Source organism: Nannospalax galili, unplaced genomic scaffold (genome assembly GCF_000622305.1).
Source record: "Nannospalax galili isolate Female #2095 unplaced genomic scaffold, S.galili_v1.0 scaffold104, whole genome shotgun sequence".
NCBI lineage: Eukaryota > Metazoa > Chordata > Mammalia > Rodentia > Spalacidae > Nannospalax > Nannospalax galili.
This window is the reverse complement of record NW_008353596.1, coordinates 1,382,408-1,402,917: the sequence shown is the minus strand read 5'-3', so window position 1 is coordinate 1,402,917 and position 20,510 is coordinate 1,382,408. Positions and strand designations below refer to the sequence as shown.

At 39.4% G+C, this 20,510-nt stretch overlaps 1 protein-coding gene across 1 annotated transcript in view; it reads right to left on the bottom strand.

Annotated features, from left to right (window-relative positions):
• LOC108491682 (ran-binding protein 17) overlaps nucleotides 1-20,510 on the bottom strand; it is a 126,241-nt gene that overhangs the window by 26,178 nt on the left and 79,553 nt on the right. The window contains exon 9 of the mRNA XM_017802642.2: nucleotides 9,464-9,630. Coding sequence (XP_017658131.1) covers nucleotides 9,464-9,630 — 167 coding nt within the window. The remainder of the gene's footprint in view (nucleotides 1-9,463; nucleotides 9,631-20,510) is intronic.

Here is a 20,510-nt window from a genome sequence, read left to right as displayed (position 1 = left end):
TTAGCTGCCATGTGGATGCTGGGATTCAAACCCGGGTCTTTTGCAAGAACAACCAGTGTTCTTAACCGCTGAGCCATCTCTCCAGCCCCCTGGTTTTTTTTTTTTTTTTTATGTGGACTCTGGACATTGAACTGAGGTCCTCATACTTGCCAAGCAAGCATGTTACTGACTAAGCTATCTCCTTAGCCCATTTTTTTTCATTCTCAAGAAGTTTATTCCCTCTTGGACTTTTATTTTATTGCCTTACTGTTATCTAGACAGACTTGTTTGTCTGGCCTTCCTAAATATCCTTATTTCACCCTTAGTAATTAGATTACACACACACACACACACACACACACACAACACACACACACACACACACACACACACACACACACACACACACAGTGTGAGGCAAACTTTTACTTTTCCCTCAAAGAAACCTTGTATTTTGTTTGTTTTGTTTTGTTTTTTTTCTGAGACAGGGTCTCCCTGTAGCCTCAGCTGGCCTGGAACTCATTATGTAGACCAGCCTGGCCTTGATTTCACAGAGATCCACCTGCTTCTGCTTCCTGAGTGCTGGGATTAAAAGTGTATGCCACCATGCCTAGCCTGGTTATTTTGAAAATAATGAAGTCTAGAGAGTGATAAACATAAAAATCACAACTGAAGTGTGTTCAATCTCCCTTTAAGTTTCAGTACAGTCTTAATTTTTATAAAAGCAAAATAAGTAAAAAAGAAAATAAGGCCCAAATAATCATTCTTTCTAAACAAGCCAAGAATCTCCTTCAAATATGAAAAAAAATCAAATGAAAATGCTATCAACAGTAGTGTTACAAGGGATGATGCTTATGCAAAACAAGAGACTGCATATTGGGAGGACAGAGCCCAAGTAAAGACTCGGCCCTATAATTCCTTAGGTTACATAATACAGAGACAGAAAACTGATAGCCACATATACAAAGATGGTTTGTTGACTAGTTTCTTGCTTTTTGTTTTGTTTTTAATTTTTAGTCAGTGGTCAACATTTAAAAAATCTGAATTTCTGGCTTTCCCGTAGGACAGAAATTTCAATGCCTCTGGCGAGAGTAGATCTCACCTTTTGGCAAGGCAATGAGTAGCTGGAGCTGTGCTGAAGCTGCCCCTTTAGAGAGTGATGTATATTCAACTGCAGGTTTCTTTCCAGTCTTCTCATTAAAAATTCCTGCTTGGCCTGACAGGCATCTTAGTTTGTGAGGTTTGATAATGGCTAGGAAAGGCAGATAAGAGGCTCAAAGGAACCAGGAATCAGATTTAGACCCTAAGAAGGACCCTAAGGATTAAGAGCTAAGAGTACTCCTAGTGGAAGACTCCTGGAGAAAAGTGAGGCTTTTCACCAGATAGAAGTGAAAACTGGCATTCCACACTGATGAATCTGTGGCAGGGCAAGGAAGAGGCAGAAGTGCTGGCAAAGGGAGGGTGTAAAGCACATAGTTTCTCCACCTTCACTGCACAGCTGCCACCTGGACGGTCTGCTAGAGACACCAGGCTAAAGGAAACCTCAAAACTACCTCAAAGGTATTAGGGAAAAGTCACAAGATAATCATATTACCTGACTCTGACCTCATCAAGGACCCATGTCCTTCTAAAACTTACACCCTCATCATCAAGGCCATAGAATTAATGAATTGGTATGGGTACACAATTAAGGGAGAGGGAGCTCAGCTTTGCCTCAGATGGGAGTCACAGGACGTTTGCTGCACCGGTTGGTAAAGAAATTTCCTTTTCCTTTGCACACTGCCCCTTTGGGCCATTGCCCATCTGTTTTGTCCTGGATGCAGTACAAAGTTGGGCTACAGAGAGATGGTTCAGTAGTTGAGAGCATATACTGCTTTTGCAGAAGACCAGAGTTCAGTTCCCAGGATCTACATTACATGACTCACAACTGCCACCTCCACGGGACCCAATATCCTCTTATGGCCTCCACAGGTACTGTACTCATGTGCATAAATCCACACACATACACAGAAATTACAAAAAAAAGGATGACTACTCTAAATCAGTCTACCTTGTGGATGATCCAGTGGAACTTCAACTTCCTGAATGTTCAACTTGCTTCATTATTAGTGCTTGAAATACGATATACTTTCCTAGATTAGAAACCATCAAATACAGGAAGGAGCAGATAGGCATAAGGTTAAGTATGTGAACTCTAAACAGACCTTGGGGGTTAAAATTTTAGTTTTTAAATAATGAATAAAAAATATTTTAAAAAGGGGGGGCTGGAGAGACTGCTCAGTGATTAAAAGCACTGGCTGCTCTTGCAGAGGACTCAGGTTCAGTTCCCAGTACCCATATGACAGCTAACAACCATTCAAAACTCCAGTTCCAGGGGATCCAATGCTCTCGTCTGACCTCCATGGGAATTGCACAATGTGGGTGCACTTACACACATGCAGGTAATACTCATACACATAAAAAATAAAATAATAGGGGCTGGAGAGATGGCTCGGCAGTTAAGAGCATTGGCTGTTCTTGCAGGAGACCAGGGTTTGAATCCCAGCCATCCATGATGGCTAACAACCATCCATAACTCCAATTCCGGGGGATCTGATGCTCTCTTCTATTCGCCGTGGGCATTGCACAACACTGGTGCACTTACATAAACGCAGGCAATATACCGATACACATAAAATGAAAATAAATAAAATCAAAATATTTAGAAAATATTTAGTTCTTTAGGAAGGAGAGCAGTGGGAGTGGGGCGGGGGGACAAGAGAAGAGCAGTGGCTGTGAACGTGATAAAATATATTATGTAAATGTATGAAAAATATCATAACGAAGTCCATTATTATGTGCAATTAATATACACATATATAAAGTGCAAAACAAGACAAGGGAGAAGATTGAACACTTTAGTTCTTCAACTTATGACTGTGACCTTGGGAAAGTCACCTGACCTTTTTCTGCCTCAGTTTCTATACCTGTGAAATGCTGACTCTAATATACCTTCACAGAGATACTGTGATGATTAAGTAGATATTGCCTACATAGCTTCAGGTAGTACCTGTGCACAGTAAACGCGTAAATTTTTCCAGGATTGTTTTTCCCTAGAAATAATACACAGCATATGCACAGATCATTGTGAAGAGAACTAAGATCATGGCAACACATGTGAGAAACAACTGCCACTTTTTAATGACACATTCTTGGCTTCCGTGAAACCCTCTGACCAGTTATGAATGTTCTTTCAGCTTGTTTCTGGTATCAGTCTACTGTCATGTTTTCAACAATAAAGTTATACATCAACTGGGCTGAGCTAATTGGTTATATGGAGAACACCTTAAATTTAAGGATCCCTAGAAATGATTTTACTAACATTAGAAAAGCTGGCTAATTATTTCTTAAAGAGAATACGAGATGTGATATATTTCATTTGTTTAAGAGTTGTCTGCTGTTAAAATCTTGCTAAGGTTCTACAGGCCAAAGCTTCAGCAGCAGTTAAACATGCGCCTGCACTTTCTCCTACTTAGCATTATGGAATGAAATCTTAAGTATGAAAGATGTCTTGTATAGTATGTCAAAATGTTGAGCAGTATCGCTTCAGTCTAAACACAGAAATGAAAAAAGAGCAGATGATTTCCCTTTTGCTGTAATTCACTTTGGGATGCATGTCATGAAGAGCACTATACAAAAGCAATTTCCATTGATTGACTGACTGATTGAGGAAAATGGTGAATGTTCTTTTAGCCTACGCCCCTACTGAAGTATGATTCTTATAGTTCTTGACAGCGCTTCACAATTTCTAGTTAAATGCCATGTTAGCAAATGAGTAAAATAAGTAAAATGAAATAAAAAGGAAGACAGGGAGAGAAAGAAAATCATAATTAGAATTTCTCTGCATTTTTAGTACAGCTGACTTGAGCCAAATAAATACCTAGACTAGGTTGTGTAAGATACACTAACTGTTCTAATTCTCCTATGCAATATATTTAGATATGAGACTAGAGGCTATAATTGCTAAAAGCAGTTTATTAGCACACTTTTTACACAGTCTATTCAGTAATACCACCAGTCACACAGGTCTTGTTCTACTTGTGAGGGAGGTGCTTCTCCTTTCCAGCAACTAGTTTTCAAAGAAAATCTGATGCAAAGAAGCATTTAGCATCAGTGTCCTTAATCATTTCAAAGAATTTGTTAGGTCTCTGAAAACACCCCTTTAAGTCTACAAAACCTTCACCTAATTTGGGCATATCTTTCATTCTATCATATAACTGAATGAATGCTGATCTATTGGTTATGGATGTGAACACTTAATATGACTAGTAATGAGACTGAAAAAAAAATCATGTACAAATGTGACCTTCCAAATTCCCGCAGTAGGTCACTATCCCGGCTACCAACCAGTGGTGATTAGCAATCTGATCACTGCTACTGCTTGAATTTTTATTCTCCAAGTGACATAAAAACACTTGAGGAATTATTCTCCCCATTATGTAAATTGTGTTTTGGTCAACTGTTAAGTTGAAGCAGTGCTGGCAAGGTAACAATGCTTACCTGAAACAGACTTAATTTCAGAGCATCTTCAAGTGGACTAAATTAATTAACTAATTAATTAATTAATGGTTTTTGAGACAGTGTCTCCACGTAGTCCCAGCTGGCCTGGAACTTGCTATGTAGATCTGGTCTCCATCTCATAGAGATCTGCTACCTCTGCCTCCCAAGTATTGGAATTAAAGGTGTGAGCCAAATTAAAGGTGCCTGGCCAAAAGGATGAAATTAAAAAAAATAATTTATGGAGAATTTCATACATGCATATAAGGTGTTTTGATCAAATCCATGCACACTCCCTCCCCTCCAACTCCTCCCATATCTCCCCATCACTTTTTTTTCTGATAACTTCATATACTCTTTTTTTATGGGGCTTTTTGCTACTCTGACATTCCCCTCTCTAAAGAGGTAACCCTCAAATCTTTTAAGGATTAGATAAAAGCTCCCAAATACTTTAGACATTTTTGGCCTTTGGAACGGAGTACGTTGCTAAGAGGCCCAAGGACGTTGTGACTTTTAGCCCAGAAACTGGCTACTTTTCTTTGGGGTCTTTTTACTCTTACTGCCTAATTCCTACCTCCTATTCTTATCACAGCAATGGATGAAATTTTAATACTTACAAAATCACATCTGTTCAGGGGGTTGGAGAGATGGCTCAGCAGTTAAGAAATACAAGGATCTGCATTTGCCTCTACCAGATTACCAAGGTAGGTGAAATTATATGACAATTTGCTGTTACTAAAACTGCTGAACTGCACGAATTTATTGTTGTTCAATAAAACTCTGACATTAAAGGGGCTGAGAGATGGCTCAGCGGTTAAGGACACTGGTTATTCTTGAAGAAGACTTGGGTTCGATTCCCAGTACCCACATGGCAGCTAACAACTGTCTGTAACTCCAGTTTCAGGGGATCTGGTGCCCTCTTCTGACCTCTGAGGGTCAGACACAGGTGTACTAACATATATGCAGGCAGTACACTTATACACATAAAATAAAAACAATAAATAAAATATTAAAAAACTACACCTGCTCACAAAATGTGGAAGATGCTTTTATTTAAGAAACATTAAAAAGAAAACATTGAAGATCTACAGTCACTGGCAGGCCATAATAAATATATTTCCAGATAAGAGAGGTACTTAAAATGTCTTTCCCAAGTTGCTGCATACATATGGAGAGGCCTGTGAAACCTTTATGCAGGTTCATGTCTTGTTTACTATGGAAGGTTGAAGAGATAACTTGTGCAATTTGGAACTGACACTCTTCATGGAATTATGCTTCCAGCAAAATATGTCCAGGTTGGGGAAAATGGTTCAAACCAGTAAATAATTGCAGGATCATTGCATCAGTTTAGTTTAAAGAGCTGACAAGCCCTCGCTAAACTCCAAGCACAATTAGTCATTAGGGTCTAGTTTTTCAGCACTGTTAAGCAATTTGTAACCCATTCCTTTTAATAGGGTTAGGCATTACTTAACCGACACAGATGCCTTGAAAACTGAAACCTCAAGTTATGAAGCAGCAACCTTGTTCATTACCTTCTGTGATAGGCAAATCATCTATAAAAACAGCATTTAATGGGCAACCAATGAATAATCAATGGCTCACTTTTCATCTGAGTGTGAAAATGAGAATAATCTAATACAAAGTCCCTCTGGTAAGAGGCTGTATCTTGGGTTCTGCTGCTCTTCAGGGCTGATTTATAAGGTCTTGGAAAGCTGATGTAAACAGATGATCAATGGGCCCATCCCTGCTCATAATAACCCCCAACTGGCCCACTCCCTCTTTTCCAGGTTCATCCCCTTCAGGCTATTAGCTCTGTCCAGCTAATTCTTCCCACTACCCCTGCCTGCTGCTTTTACTCTGGCCATCCGTTCAGTCCAGCAGACTCAGAAGTAATTTTATACGCAGCAGAGAGCGGGTGGAATTGATTTTTCACTCAGTGCTCAGTTCCCATCTGAATAATTATCAATTTTACTGCCTCATAAAGGGAAGAGTCAAAATTTCAAATCAATTCAAAAAAGCTTTTGAGACGACAAAAACTGTGCATAAGAATAGAGGTCAAAGTTGTCAGTGACCTAAGGAGATGATGTCAGGTATTACTATACCCAATAGCTGACATCAGAGGCACTCAAGATGATATGACCTAGTGCTAATGCAAATCATATTTATGCTGACTACCAGAGACCAGTCATTAATATTTAAAATGCTATCTGAAAGCTTACATTCCAAATAAATAGAATGTATTTCAATGCTTAATAAAGATATATCACTACTTAGACATATGCTATGAAGTGAAAGATTACCAAGTCTTATTAACACACAGAAATGACTTAAACCAACAAACACATGGTATTCTGAGTAAAGACACAATGGCTCTTCTGCACAGTCATATTACCTGCTCACAGCCCATTGATTTTTGCTAAAATTTTCCAACTTAGAAGTTTCTGCAGAAGTTGATAGGACAATCCTGTGATGGATGGCTGAATGCTGGTGGGAGGGAGCTGATGGCAGACTTGTCCTTTGCCATGGAAGGGTGGATGCTGGGTCTGATTTCTAGTTCATCCATGGATATGTTATCTTTAGTGATTACATGCTAAGCCAGTGGTTCTCAACCTTCTCCATGTAGAAAACATGAAGGCTGTAGCATACTCCCACCTGTGCCAGTGGAAACTGCCTCTGGGTGGGGGTGGAGGTGTGGGGAAGCATACTCAACCCATGACAGAATGTGTATTTTGCACAGGCATCTAGGTGACTCTGAGATACCTTGAGAATCAGTAGTGTGAGTTGTAAGGATGTAGGCTTTGGAGCCAAAGAAACCTTGGTTCAATTCCAACTGTATCACTTTCTAGTTAATCTTATGGCACCCCAGGGTGCTGATCCATAAAATGGAGATAATAATACCCACATTTGTAGGCTGTTGTAAAGTCTAAATGAGAAGACTTTTTTGACAGTCCTCCTGTTCTTGTCAGTCTTTGTTATTACTATGTTAATAAAATTGTCACATAACTGGTTGTTTACTTGTCTCTTTGTCCCACATGACAGGAAACTTTAAATTTTTTTAATGAGTGTTATGCAGTGCCTGCAGAGGCCAGAAGAGGGCATTGGATCCCCTGGAATTGGAGTTATGGACAGTTGTTAGTTGCCATGTGGGTGCTGGGAATTGAACCAGGGTCTTCTGCAAGAGAAGGCAGTACCCATAACTGCTAAGCCATCTTTTCAGCCCCAGAATAAGAAACTTTTAAAGGACAGAAATTACATCTTTACAAGTCTTAGTTGTTCTTGCACCTGTGGATAATAAATCCCCAATAAATGGGAACAGATTGCTCAGATCCTTAAAAGCAACACACCTCCACACCAACTCAAAGGCAGTTTTCACTGGCACAGGGGGGAGTATGCTACAGCCTTCATGCTTTCTGCATGGAGAAGGTTGAGAACTGCTGACTTGGTGCATGTGGTCACTAAAAATAGCCCATATCCACGGATGAACTAGAAACCAGATTGACCAGATTCTTAATGAATCCCCTTCCTTTCACTCTTTGACCAAGCAGTTATAGGCCTAAAGCCTTTTGTTACTTACTCAAAATATGAATAACACATCCTCCATCCATCCTTGGACTGTAACTGGTTACCTGAATTATCACCAAAAACAAAGCTTACCTTTTGCATTTAAATTTCATTCATTACCTAATTTGATTTAAATATTAGTAAAAAAAAATCCCCAAACAAATAAAAAACAAAAACAACAACAACAAAAAAACATACAGCCAGGAAGCAAACCTCTTCCATGGCTGTTCCATTCTGTCTTTATGATTCCTCACATACACAGTGTTCTAGTTTGCTTTCAACTGCTATAACAAAATACTCTGACCAATACCATCATTGAGAGGAAAGGGTTTATTTGTCTTACATCTCCCAGGTCACAGTTTACCAGGGAGCCCAAGGTAGAAACTCCAGGCAGGAACCTGGGGGCAGGAGCTGGAGCATAGGTCATGGAGGAACGCTGCTTACTAGAGTGCTCCCCTTGCTCAACCTGCTTTTTTATACAACACAGGCTTACCTGCCCAGGGGTGGCACCACCCACAGTGGGCCATATCACTCAATAATCAAGAAGATGCCCCACAGACATGACCACAGGCCGGTCCAATGGAGGCAATTCCCCAAATGAAGTTCCCTTAACCCAGGTGTGTCAAGTAGACACTAAAGCTATCCACCACACACAGTGACATTTTCTGCTGATTATAGATGAGTTATTTGTTCACTAGTGACAATACAGTCAATAGAAGTATTTACTTTTGCAAATCAGATTATTATGGCTACAATCTGGCAAAAGAAGTTCCAAACTCACTGGAAATATCACAGTGGTAACTCCAGTTCCAGGGGTTCTGATGCCCTCTTCTGACCTCTTCAGACACTGCATGGCCTGGGTGCACTTACACACATGCAGACACTCTCATATATATAAAATAAAAATAAAATTAAAAATTGTGGCATTATTACAAAGTAATTGGATATTCTTGGGAATATTAACTAATCTGTCTGAACTGTGGTTCCTGATCTTGAACTGGAAACACTACCAACTGTATACTATCATGAAAGACAATTCTTGGCAAGTTGTCTGGTAGACTAGGAGCCAAGCACATGGTGGTGTCCCAACATACCAAAGACCTCACTGCATATTTCAAATGGTATTATTCAGGGCTCCAGGAAAGAAATCAGAGGATGGCTGTTTCTAGTCCCAGTTTTGCTTTTTCCCAGGCCTCAGAAAGAACTATCCACCTTTGGAATTCTGCAGTAAACTCAACATCATTAGGATTTGAGGGGGAGTAATCTTGAAGCCAGTGTACTATCATTTTCAGGGAAAACACTTCTAAAACTGCTATATATCTTGACAAAATATAACAGTTCAGGAGCCAATCTGGCTCCTGGGAAACACTTTCTTAAGTGAGGTTACCTGCTGCAGGACATCTGGGTTTTGTTGCATAAAATGTAATAGTCTCTGACCAGCCTGCACAGCCTCTCTGCATCGAAGTGGCTTCTTCCCCTCTTTTGATATGTGCTTGAAGAGGTAGGTGACCATGTAGTCTAAACTGGTACAGCAGCTAGAGGAGACGACTGTATCTGTCCAAACAAATAAGAATTCATTCCCATTGTTAAATGTTTGCTCATTTGATGAGTTAAAAGAATTACTGATTTCAAGGCACTTCCATGAGACTGCAAATTCTTGAAGGGGAATTTGGCTTGTGTCTCTCTTTAAGCCCTGAGTCTGTTACAGGGTCTGGCACAGAGAAACACCAGTAAAGAAACAATTCCTGGTTGGAACTGGACGGAATTCTCCATTTGGGACTTGAACAACCTCTGTTCAATGTAAGTGGCTATTAAGTATCTATTTAGTTCAAAGTGCTCTACTTCAGGGGAAATGGGTCCAAGGGGGAACTAGGTTCAAACCTCATCCTGGTGTCAAAGAGTTCATGGATTTCCATGAAGGTTTTATATGTACAAATGAGTCACATACCGCTACAGGGATTTGTGTGTGTGTGTGTGTGTTTGTGTGTGTGTGTGTGTGTGTATACATGTGTCTGTGTGCATGCATGTGGAGGTTAAAGGTTGATGTTGGGTGTCACCCTCAATCACTCTCTACCTTATTTTTATCTGAAATGCACTGATTTGGCCAGCCAGCTAAAGGGATCCTCCTGACTCTACCTTCCCAAAGCTGAGATCAGAGGCATGGGCCACCATGCCTGGCTTTTCACATGGGTGTTTTACATGGGTACAAGCACTTTATCAGCTGAGCTAGCTCTCCAGTCCCCACTGCTACAAGAATTTTGAGGGAAAGATCACATTTTGAGTTGGATGAAGGACAAAGTTTGAGATGGGCTTGTAAAGATTATTCCAGTTAGACATGGGAAGAACGCTTTTCAGGCAGAAAGATAAACACGAAATAACAAAGTGGGAAACAAGGATTTTGGAGCCAGACAGCTCTGGTTTCAAGTCTCATCTTTTTAAATTATTAGTTGTTCTGTTACTTTGAATGTGCCATTTCATTTTTCTCCTCATTTGCAAAGTACCTTGCAGAGCTGAATGAGGGGAAAAAAGCTCACCAGCAATAAAAAACAGCTGAAATGTACTGAGGACTTTTTATGTGTTAGTTACAGTGTTAGAAGTCTGACATTTTGAATCTTCATAGCAGATACTTCATTTTACAAGTAACTTTATTAAGTGACTTGTCCAATGACACATTCTTAGAACACTGTGAGGCTACAGTCTGAAACTAAACAAGAAGTTGGGCTACGGATCTGGACTGTTAATAACTACATTAAAACCAGATATTAAGTAAAAAGATACATAAGCATTAATTATGTTTTTAAACAAGAGGGGGTAGTTTAGTGGTAGGGCACTTTCCTAGCCTGTGTGAGGGCCTAGGAATGATCCTCAGCACCCACCGAACCAAACTGAACTGAACAGAACTGTACCAACCAACCAACCAAAACCCTTACAATGGGAACTCTAACTGTAGTTACTACTAGGCTATCTTTTATAGTAAAAAGGAGGATGCATTTTGAATAGTTAAGACTTTTGTTTTGAGTGACAGAATGTGCAGGGGAATCATGAAAGAAGGTTAACAAAGTGGGTTTGATTCTTACATGAGGGGATCCAAAAGAGAGCTGAGACATCCATATTTAATTTGAAAGTCAACAGAGCTGTTATTTAAAGTTTTCTGAGCAAGCAATTGATATGCAATCATTTTGTTATTTCCTTTGCATACCAAAATTATCAACTATTTAACTTCTTTTTTATTTTTCTTTGGAGACAGGGTCTCATGTTCTGGGATATCCACTTATATAGCTAAGGATGATTTTGAACTTCTTATCCTCCTGAATCTACTTCCATCTGCTGAAATCATAGGCCCATGCCACCCGCATGCTTTCATTGCGTGCTGGGGATCCAACCCAGGGCTCCATGCATACTAGGCAAATACTCTACAACTGCACTACATCCCCAGCCCTCACCTCATTAACTTCTAACAATTACATGATACACTGGGCATCATTTGCATTTTTTTTTTTTTTGGTCTTTTTGAGACAGGGTCTCCCTGTAGTCCCAGCTGGCCTGAAACTCACTATGTAGACCAGGCTGGCCTTGAACTCACAGGGATCCGCCTGCCTCTGCCTCCCAAGTGCTGGGATTAAAGGTGTGCGCCACCACGCCCGGCTCATCATTTGCATTTTTATAATGAGAAACTCTGGGCTGTGGATGTAGCTCTGTGGTACAGTATTTAATGAGCATGCTCAAGACCCTTCATGAGTGCATATGTGTGTAAGCATGTGCATGTATGTGTGTGCACGTGTGTGCGTATATGTGTATGTGTGAGAGAGAACACTGAAATCCAGAGATTCTGTGGTTTACCCAAACTCAATGCTTTAAAATCATAGTATGATCGACCTGTATTTTTCCGCTAATGATAGTATGTGGACACAATCCTGCCTAGCAATTTTTGACTAGTAAGAAAAAGAAATAAAAATGGCAAATATGGTAGCATATGCCTATAATCCCTATATTTGGGGAGATGGAGACAGGAGGACCAGCAGTTTAAGGCCAGCCAGGGCTACATGACACCTTGTCTCAAGAAATCAAAACCAAAACAAGCAAAAACTTAAAAGGATGATGAAACAGCTTCTTACTATCTTATTCGTATCTGACGGAATAAGATATTTCATTCAGAGATGAAATACTGAAGCAAGAAAGCGTGGGTGGCTAAAGTAACCCGAGAAAATATTCTTGAGAAGGTCATGAGTCATGTTTAGTAATAACGCTTAGCACTGAAATAACACTCCAGCTTAAAAACTCACAGAATGATAGACACATGTCCTGGATAATAGGAGGAGGTTTGTGGGCAGATTCTGAAATTTAGATAAGGACACCAGTAGCTGATGCAGGAGCACGAGGAATGAGAGGTTGAATGGAAGTCTCAAAGACAGTGTGGACAAAAACTTTAGAAAATGCTGGGGTGCTAAGTATTTTAACATTCTCCTTTCCTTCCCATAGAACAATGGGATTTTATTAACTGGTTAACTCACTCTCCATCTCTTTCTACTGCCTGTAAAAAATCTCTTTGGCTTACAAACCTTGGGAGGTAGCACGGTCCTGAGCATACACTCATTTCCATTTTTTCCCCTTCATATCTCTACATTTGAAGCTCCAATCATGAAAGTAAACAGATTGAAGTTGAGAGCAATATGCTATCAATCATACAGAAAATTTAAAGACCTCACATAGATTTGGTGACCACACTGCCATGTAGGTTGCATTAAAAGGTTCCAATCCACTGAGTCAGCTGTGAAAAAGCCAGGTAAACACTTTAGACACAAAGATTGGAACATATATCCTTGCAATAAAAGCAAGAGCTTCCATTATGACTGATTTATGGCTGGGGTTTTGAAAAAGATAAATGTTATTTTCAGGTAGATTTAAATGTGTAGACTCATGAGGATCAAAGAGCATTTGGTCAAAAAAACAGAATGAACAATACTGAGGACTATATATTAGAACTCTCTTTTCTTTATTTGCAAATAAAGCCATTGTGTGAGATTCAATTAATGATTCTTTTGACTAAAAGGAGGGGCAGATATCACCTATTTTCAATTTTTGTGCTAGTTCTTGGTTTTTAGAATATTTTGAAAAGGATTACATCCATAATTTAGACAAATTTGGAAATGTTTTTGATGTCTCCTAGGTACTGTGTCTTCTCTAGCAACATGCAGTTTGGCACTAGAGACAGCAAAGCACTCCTTATCTCCTGCAGGCAGGCTCCACAGGAAGCATATGCATCATTAATAGCCCTCCTGCTTACTAAGACCCACTACTGAAGAAAGCTGCTCTGAAAAGTTAACTGTGTAGGAGAGTTGCTCAACTCATGCGAGTCAGGAAGATGATAATGGGGCTGAGGTGAAATCTGGCTTCCAGCACAAGGGAGAAGGTCTTGGAAAAATGTAGTCAGAAAAATAATTTCTCAGACAAAAGGATGATTTGGGAGAAACAGTAGCTCTGGAAACAGGTGAGTATATGTTTATATCTTAATATTTCAGATGACTTCACTTTGGTACAATATACTATAAACTGCCTACCTTGCACTGTTGTAAAACATAGCTAAGATATAGTTTATAGAAACTGTAACAGTGTCCGACAAACAGAGGGCTTTCCCTTTTCCATTTCCCATGTACTTTCTTTTCAATTCTTTAAACACCAACCTGGACTGTCTTCTAAACGACTTCACAGTTGCCTTTTCTCTTTAGCATTGTTTCTGGTGAGAAAAACTAATGTACAATACCTCTAAGTTCTAAAGTATTTCTTCAGTGCTTCCCTACTAATATTCCATTAATGCTGAATATTTAAGAATGTTAGAACAGCAACATCTACCTTTACTTTTTACATACATTTCTTTTAAGTCTTTCTGAGACAGGGTCTCCCTTTAGACCCAGGTGACCTGGAACTTGCTACGTAGACCAGGCTGGCCTTGAACTCACAGAGATCCACCTGCCTCTGCTTCTCAAGTGCTGGGATTAAAGGTGTGCGCCACCACCGCCAGCTACATACATTTCTTAATGAACTTCATGGAGAAAGGTCTGGTACTTTGCAGCCTGTTAACTTTTGCTTTTCTCACTTTTCCTAGGAAAGGAGAACTTCCATCACTAGCTACTCTCTTAGCTTGCCAGCCTGACTTTTCCTTGTTGAGTCTTCTGTGCCATTCTCTCCTTCTGCTGGGAATGCATCCCCATCCCCACATGGCTAGCCCCCAGAGCCTTCTCTGGTTGCTGCTTTAGAAATTGCCACACTTACTCACCCTCTATTGAGTACCATGATTTTAATTCTTTGTTTAGCACTCATGACTTGATATTTTCCTCTATGTGTGTTTCTTCATTTATTCTTTATCTCTCCCCATTAGAATAGAAGCTTTCATGTCTTATTCCCTTCAGGACCATCAAGGTCTAGAATAGTACCTGGTAAAAGTATGTGAGCAACTGCTAATTATTGAATGAATGAGTTGAGAATCATTAAGAGTAGCTTTTTGTAAGCTCTGGGCTTGCTGTCTACCTGTAAAATGTGGGTGGTAGTGGCTGGGTGATTAAAAAGTTAGTTTGAAACTATAAATGCTAATGCATGCCAGTTAACTACATTTAAAACTATTATGTTTAGAATATAAGGCGAGCACCTCTCATTCACTGAACTCTGCTGATTCTCAGTTCCCTTACTTGACACTGAAGCTACAGAACTGAAACCTGTGTGCAGGCCAAACGAAACCAGCATATCAACAAGAGAAATTCACTGGGTACTTTGAACATTCTAGTCTCTATTGAAGACAGAGGACACAATATGCCTGCCAGGCACCCAACGTTTATAATGCCAATTTACGATATAAGAAATTGAAGATAAAATCATAAATACAAGGATAACCTTTTCTACCAGGTATCTAGCTATCAAAAGACCTTCATCAGTTAGATCGAGCAGGGAGGCGTGAAGAACAGGAAAGACTCTTAGACACTTACTAGCTGTTTGATCTTAGGTGAACTGATAACTTTCTGAGCCACAGCTTACTCAGCTGTATACTGAAAATATAACCTAATTAATTCTTTCAGTGAATATTTAACATGCACCAGGATATTTACTGGCACCAGGAGCTAGGAATAAAGCAGTCATCAAGACACTGCTCCTGTCTTCCAGCAGCTTACAATCAACCAGGAAATAAGGACAAACAGGGCTCTGAGAACCAAGTTCTGAGTAGACACAGGAACCCCTGTGACTGAGTCAGGCACAGAGTATGTCCATAGACACTGTATGCACGGCAGCAATGGGATGTGAAGTCCAATATTCCTTCCCTGATGCTTCTTTGTCAAGACCCTTGAGAGCCTTGCTGAAATGCAGATCCTAGGCCTGATGAATATCAAATTTAGAGACTACCAGAGCTGCCTGCAACTGATTCAAAATCTTTAGTATTACTATGATGTAAGATTAAAGAATGTCAAGCTAAACTGTAATAATAAAAGACAAGACTTCTGTTTCTTCCCATGAAGGATTAACTGCTATGAGAATTTCCCCTCATGCCATAAACAACTAGAAACAATACAAAATATATGAGAGAACAGTTTTCAATTATTGCACAACAAGAAGTATGGACTACTCCACCTGAGGAGAGGGAATAATGAGGTAATACTTTCACCTGCTGAAGCTCACTGCCCAGAGCAGTCAAGGCTGCAGGACGGGAAGGGCAACCCAAATCATGCCAAGTGGTCTCATGAATGATTAACAGACTGAAATTTGTTGGGGGTGCTGAGGCAGCTACAATTTGTGGTACAGAGTACTGGAGTGTGGGACTTATACCCTACAATTGTTCCTTAGACAATTATAGATTTGTAAGGGAGCTCTTCCAATGTTTTCCTGCACAATTATCTGTGTACAAGTGAGGAGAAACTTGCCAAAGCTGAAAAGCTGTAGGCCAAATGATCCCCAATGATCACAGAGGGCACGGATAGTTTGTGGAAGAAGCTTATAATACATGGAGTATTACAGTGTCCTGTAGGTGCTGCACCTCAGTAGTGGGGCTCAACTGCTCCAAATTAAAGTCTGCCATTCAAGTTCACATGAGTGAAATTAACCCAACTAAAAGAAAAAAATCCAAAATCTTCAATCAAATTCTACACAACACAAAATTCACAATATCTGGCATCCAATAAAAAAATCAAAAGACATACATATGAAAAAATATAATACAAAAGGAGAAAAATTAGTAGGCAAAGACCTAAAAATAGTTGCTACAAATTTTATAAACATTATCAAGGTTAAAGCAGGCACAGACTTCATGAAAAAGTGAAACATTGTGTAGCAATTTCCTCCTAGATAAAACATCCCATCTTGGAGGGGAGCTCTTTAAGACTCAGGATGTCCTAAAGGGAGTTGAAACATTCCATCCTTCAGGGAAGTTCGTCCCCAAAGCTGCCCAGATTCACCAGAAACGCGCCCCCTGCCCGGCCCCAGCTAATACAAGCAGTAAGGACTGCTGAGAGACACTCAGAAAATGGAGACTCTGACCATCAGAGCTGCCCAGAAAAGACACTGTCTCCAACTTGCTGAGCTGCCTGCAAGTTGTGTTGTGTGCTCCGTGTTTCTAGCTTTCGGGAGTCATCACCCATGCTGGGGTGGGCTTTTGGTAACAGCAATTGTCTTTTCTGCTCCTGTAAGTAGCCCTCACTCATACCACTGTAGGCACTGTTCACTAAGATGGATTTTGGTGGTTTCTTTATTTCGGTCTGTCATTGTGGTATGCCTATCTGAGGTTAGGAGATGTTTTGTTCACATCTCCTTAGGAATAGTGCCACACAACAGTAGAAGACATGAAAAAGACTGAAGGAGAGTGCAATGGCTCCTGCCTGTAGTATTAGGTATTCAGGATGCTGAGGCAGGAACATTGCTTGGGGCCAGGAGATTATGGTCAGTCAAGGCAACAGAGAGATACCCTACATCTTACACACACACACACACACACACACACACACACACACACACACACACACAGAGGCACACACATTCAAAAGAAAATGGGATGCCCAGAGAATAAAAACACAATGTCTGAATGAAAAAGTATAATATTAATAGCAGATCAAGTATTGTAGAACAAAAAAAATCTATGAACTTGAGATACAACTATAGAAACTATTCAAAATAAAGCAAAGAGGAAGAAAGAGAAACAGTACAATTGAGCTATAGGTCAACAAGAGGCAAAAAACATAGGAGTAACTGGAAATTCAAGAATGCAAATGGGACACAGACTGTTCAAAAGTAAACTGTGATAAAATTACTTAAAGATGCACATTTTAAGCACGTAGAACACTATTAAAAATAATACTATGGCTAATAAACTCATGGGGGATATAAGATGGACTCAAAAGATATTCAGTTAGAGCTGCTCATGTTTTCACATGTCTATAATCCCAGTTATTCAAAGGCAAGGGCAGGAAGATCAAAGTTCAAGGGCAGAACAGGCTATACAGAGAAACCCTGTCTCAAAACCAACCAACCAGCCAGTCAATCAACCAACAACCCACCCACCCACCTGTACCATCTACCTGCCTAAACCTAATAAATGAAAATGAAAAAAAACAAAACAAAGCAAACAAAACCCCAGATACTCAGTCTAAACAAAAAGGCAGAAAAAAGACCACAAGGTACTAAGACCACATAAAATAAAGGGAAACCAAATATTAATACTGAAGGTTTAAACCCAAATATACTGCTAGTTACACTAAACACCTGAAATACTAATTAAAAGGCAGAGAAAGTCAAATTTGATATACAAGTTTAATCATAACTCTATACTGTGTGTTAGAAAATGTCCATGTCCTAATCCCCAGAAACTGTGAACATAATAAATAGGTTTCACAGTGGGGAATTAAGGTTGCTCTTCAGTTGACCTTACAATGTGGAAATGATCCCATATTATCAAAGTGAGCCCAGTGTAAACCCAGGTATCCTTAGAATTAAAAGAAACAAAAAAGGTCAATAAGAGAGATTTCTTTGTAGAAGAACACTTAAGAGATTGCAACAGTGTTGCCATTGAGGGTGGACAGGGCCCACAAGCTAAGGATTATGGGTGCCCACAGCTCTTAGAAAAACATGCATCCATGCTGACATCTTGATTTTAATCCAGTGTGACCCATGCCAGATGTGTAACCTACAAAAATGTAAGACAATGTATTTCTACTTTAAGGTACCAAGTTTCTGATAAAGTTACAGCAGACATAGGAAATGCATTTGGTCTACAAGTAATCCTTTATTTTTTAAAAATATTTTATTACTTTTATTTTATGTGTACGAGTGTATTGCCTACACGTGGGTAAGTGCACCTGTGTTGTGCAATGTCCACAGAAATCAGAAGAGGGTGTCAGATCCCCTGGAACTGGAGTTACAGACAGCTGTTACCTGCCATGTGGGTGGTGGGAATCAAACCCAGGTCCTCTGCAAGAGCAGTCAGTGCTCTTAACCACTGAGCCACCTCTTCCATCCCAAGTAATCAACTTTAAATATAAGTTGTTTTAAAAATAAAAGGGCACTGGAGGTGGCAAGATGACTCAGTGGGTAAAGGTGCTTGCTGCTAAGCCTGACTACCTGAGTTTGAGCCCTAGAACCGACATGGTAGAAGGAGAGAACTGATGGGCCCAAGTTGTCCTCTGACCTCCACACACACACTGTGATAACTGTGCCCTCCTCCACTAATGCATGTAAAAAAAAAAAAAGAAAAGAGGGACCACCAATAAAATGAAAATCAGAGATGGTATCATGGAAAAAATTCGGAGAAAAGAGTATTACCACAGATCACAAGGGTCATTTTGTAGTAATAAAAAGGTAAATTTGTCAGTGGAATATAATAATCTTAAATATTCATTCACCTGAGAACTCAACAGAGACATAGGACAAATCTGTACTTAATATAGTTAGACTTTAGTATTTCTCTCTTACTAATTCATAGAACAAGTAGAGCAAAATTATACAGCCAGCCAGAAAGAATATAAAACATATGGATGTTATCAATCAATTAGATTTGACATTTAGAAAACTCTTCCCAACAATGGCATGCAAATTCATTCTATGTGCCTTTATAGCATTCACCAGAGATTGGACCATAAAACAGTCTTAATGAATATATTCTATAATATGTTTGAATAAACCAATCAATCTCAGCAAGATATGAGGAAAATCTTCAAATAATTGAAAATTAAAAATATTTTGCTAAGTAATATCCTATTGCTCAAATGGAAAACCAGCAGGATAATAAAAAATAGTTTTGTGATCATCCTGTAGAACTGCCTCCCAATACTCATAGATTTGTACTGCTCTCAACTGTGGTCAAAGAAGCTTCTTTCTGTGGTAGGCTAAAGTTAACGTGGAGGGACTCATAACTGATCACAGTGCTGAGAATAAGTGACTGTGAGTGCTTAGCCCTAACTGGGACATCTATATGAACTTCTAACTCTCAATACTCAGAACATCGCAGAAGAGGGGTAGAATGAATGTAAGTAAGAGTTGGAGGATGGGGAGGAGTGCTGTGAAGCACTGTCTTCTGGACATGACATGGCCAGTGCATTCATGAACTCCCAACACTGTGGTTACCTGCACAAATGAAGCCAGTCAAAACTTCAGCAAGGACTGGGGTGAGACTCACAAGGCCCATTGCTAGTTGATGAGCCACTGGCAGTTGATGGCTGCCGGTGGACAGAAAAGTCATTTTTCTTTAGAGGTGTGGCCATTGGTAGGTTGCCCATGCTCTAGTGGATGGCTTCCACTCATGTGCACATGAGCAGCACTAATTGGGCTTAGTGGGTAATTTAAAAAAAAAAAAAAAGGAAGAGGACATGAAGCTGGGCAGAAAACATGTTGGGCAGGGTCTGGGAAGAGTTGGCGGGGACAGTCAGGAGTGGGTATGATACTTTACACATGCATGAAATTCTCTAATAAATTATTAAAATATTTTTGAGATGAACAAAAACAGAGTACATTTAAATCTGTGAGAAGGACATGATTTTATCTAAAAAAGCAACTGGAAAAGAAAAGAAAAATAAGCTGAAGAAGGAAAGAAAGATCATACTTAAAAGTAGTAAAATAAAAACAAGAAAAATAATAGAAAGACCTCTGAGAACTGAAAACAATGTTTCATAATAAAGCTGATAAGCTATAATTATGGCTAGAATGATGAAGGGAAAAGAAAGGATACAAATGATCAATATCAGGTTTAGAAATGGGATCCCACTACACAACTTACAGAAACATATTGGCTAGCTGGGGATATTTTGAACAATTTTAGGATTATAATGTTAGATAAACTTTATATAAAGTGGACAAAATCTTTTTTTTTAAATTAAAAATTTTTTTTACAATTAAAGTTACAGTTTTAACAATATACAAAATATTACAGTAATTCAGATTTTCTTGGCATAATGATTACAGATTTGATA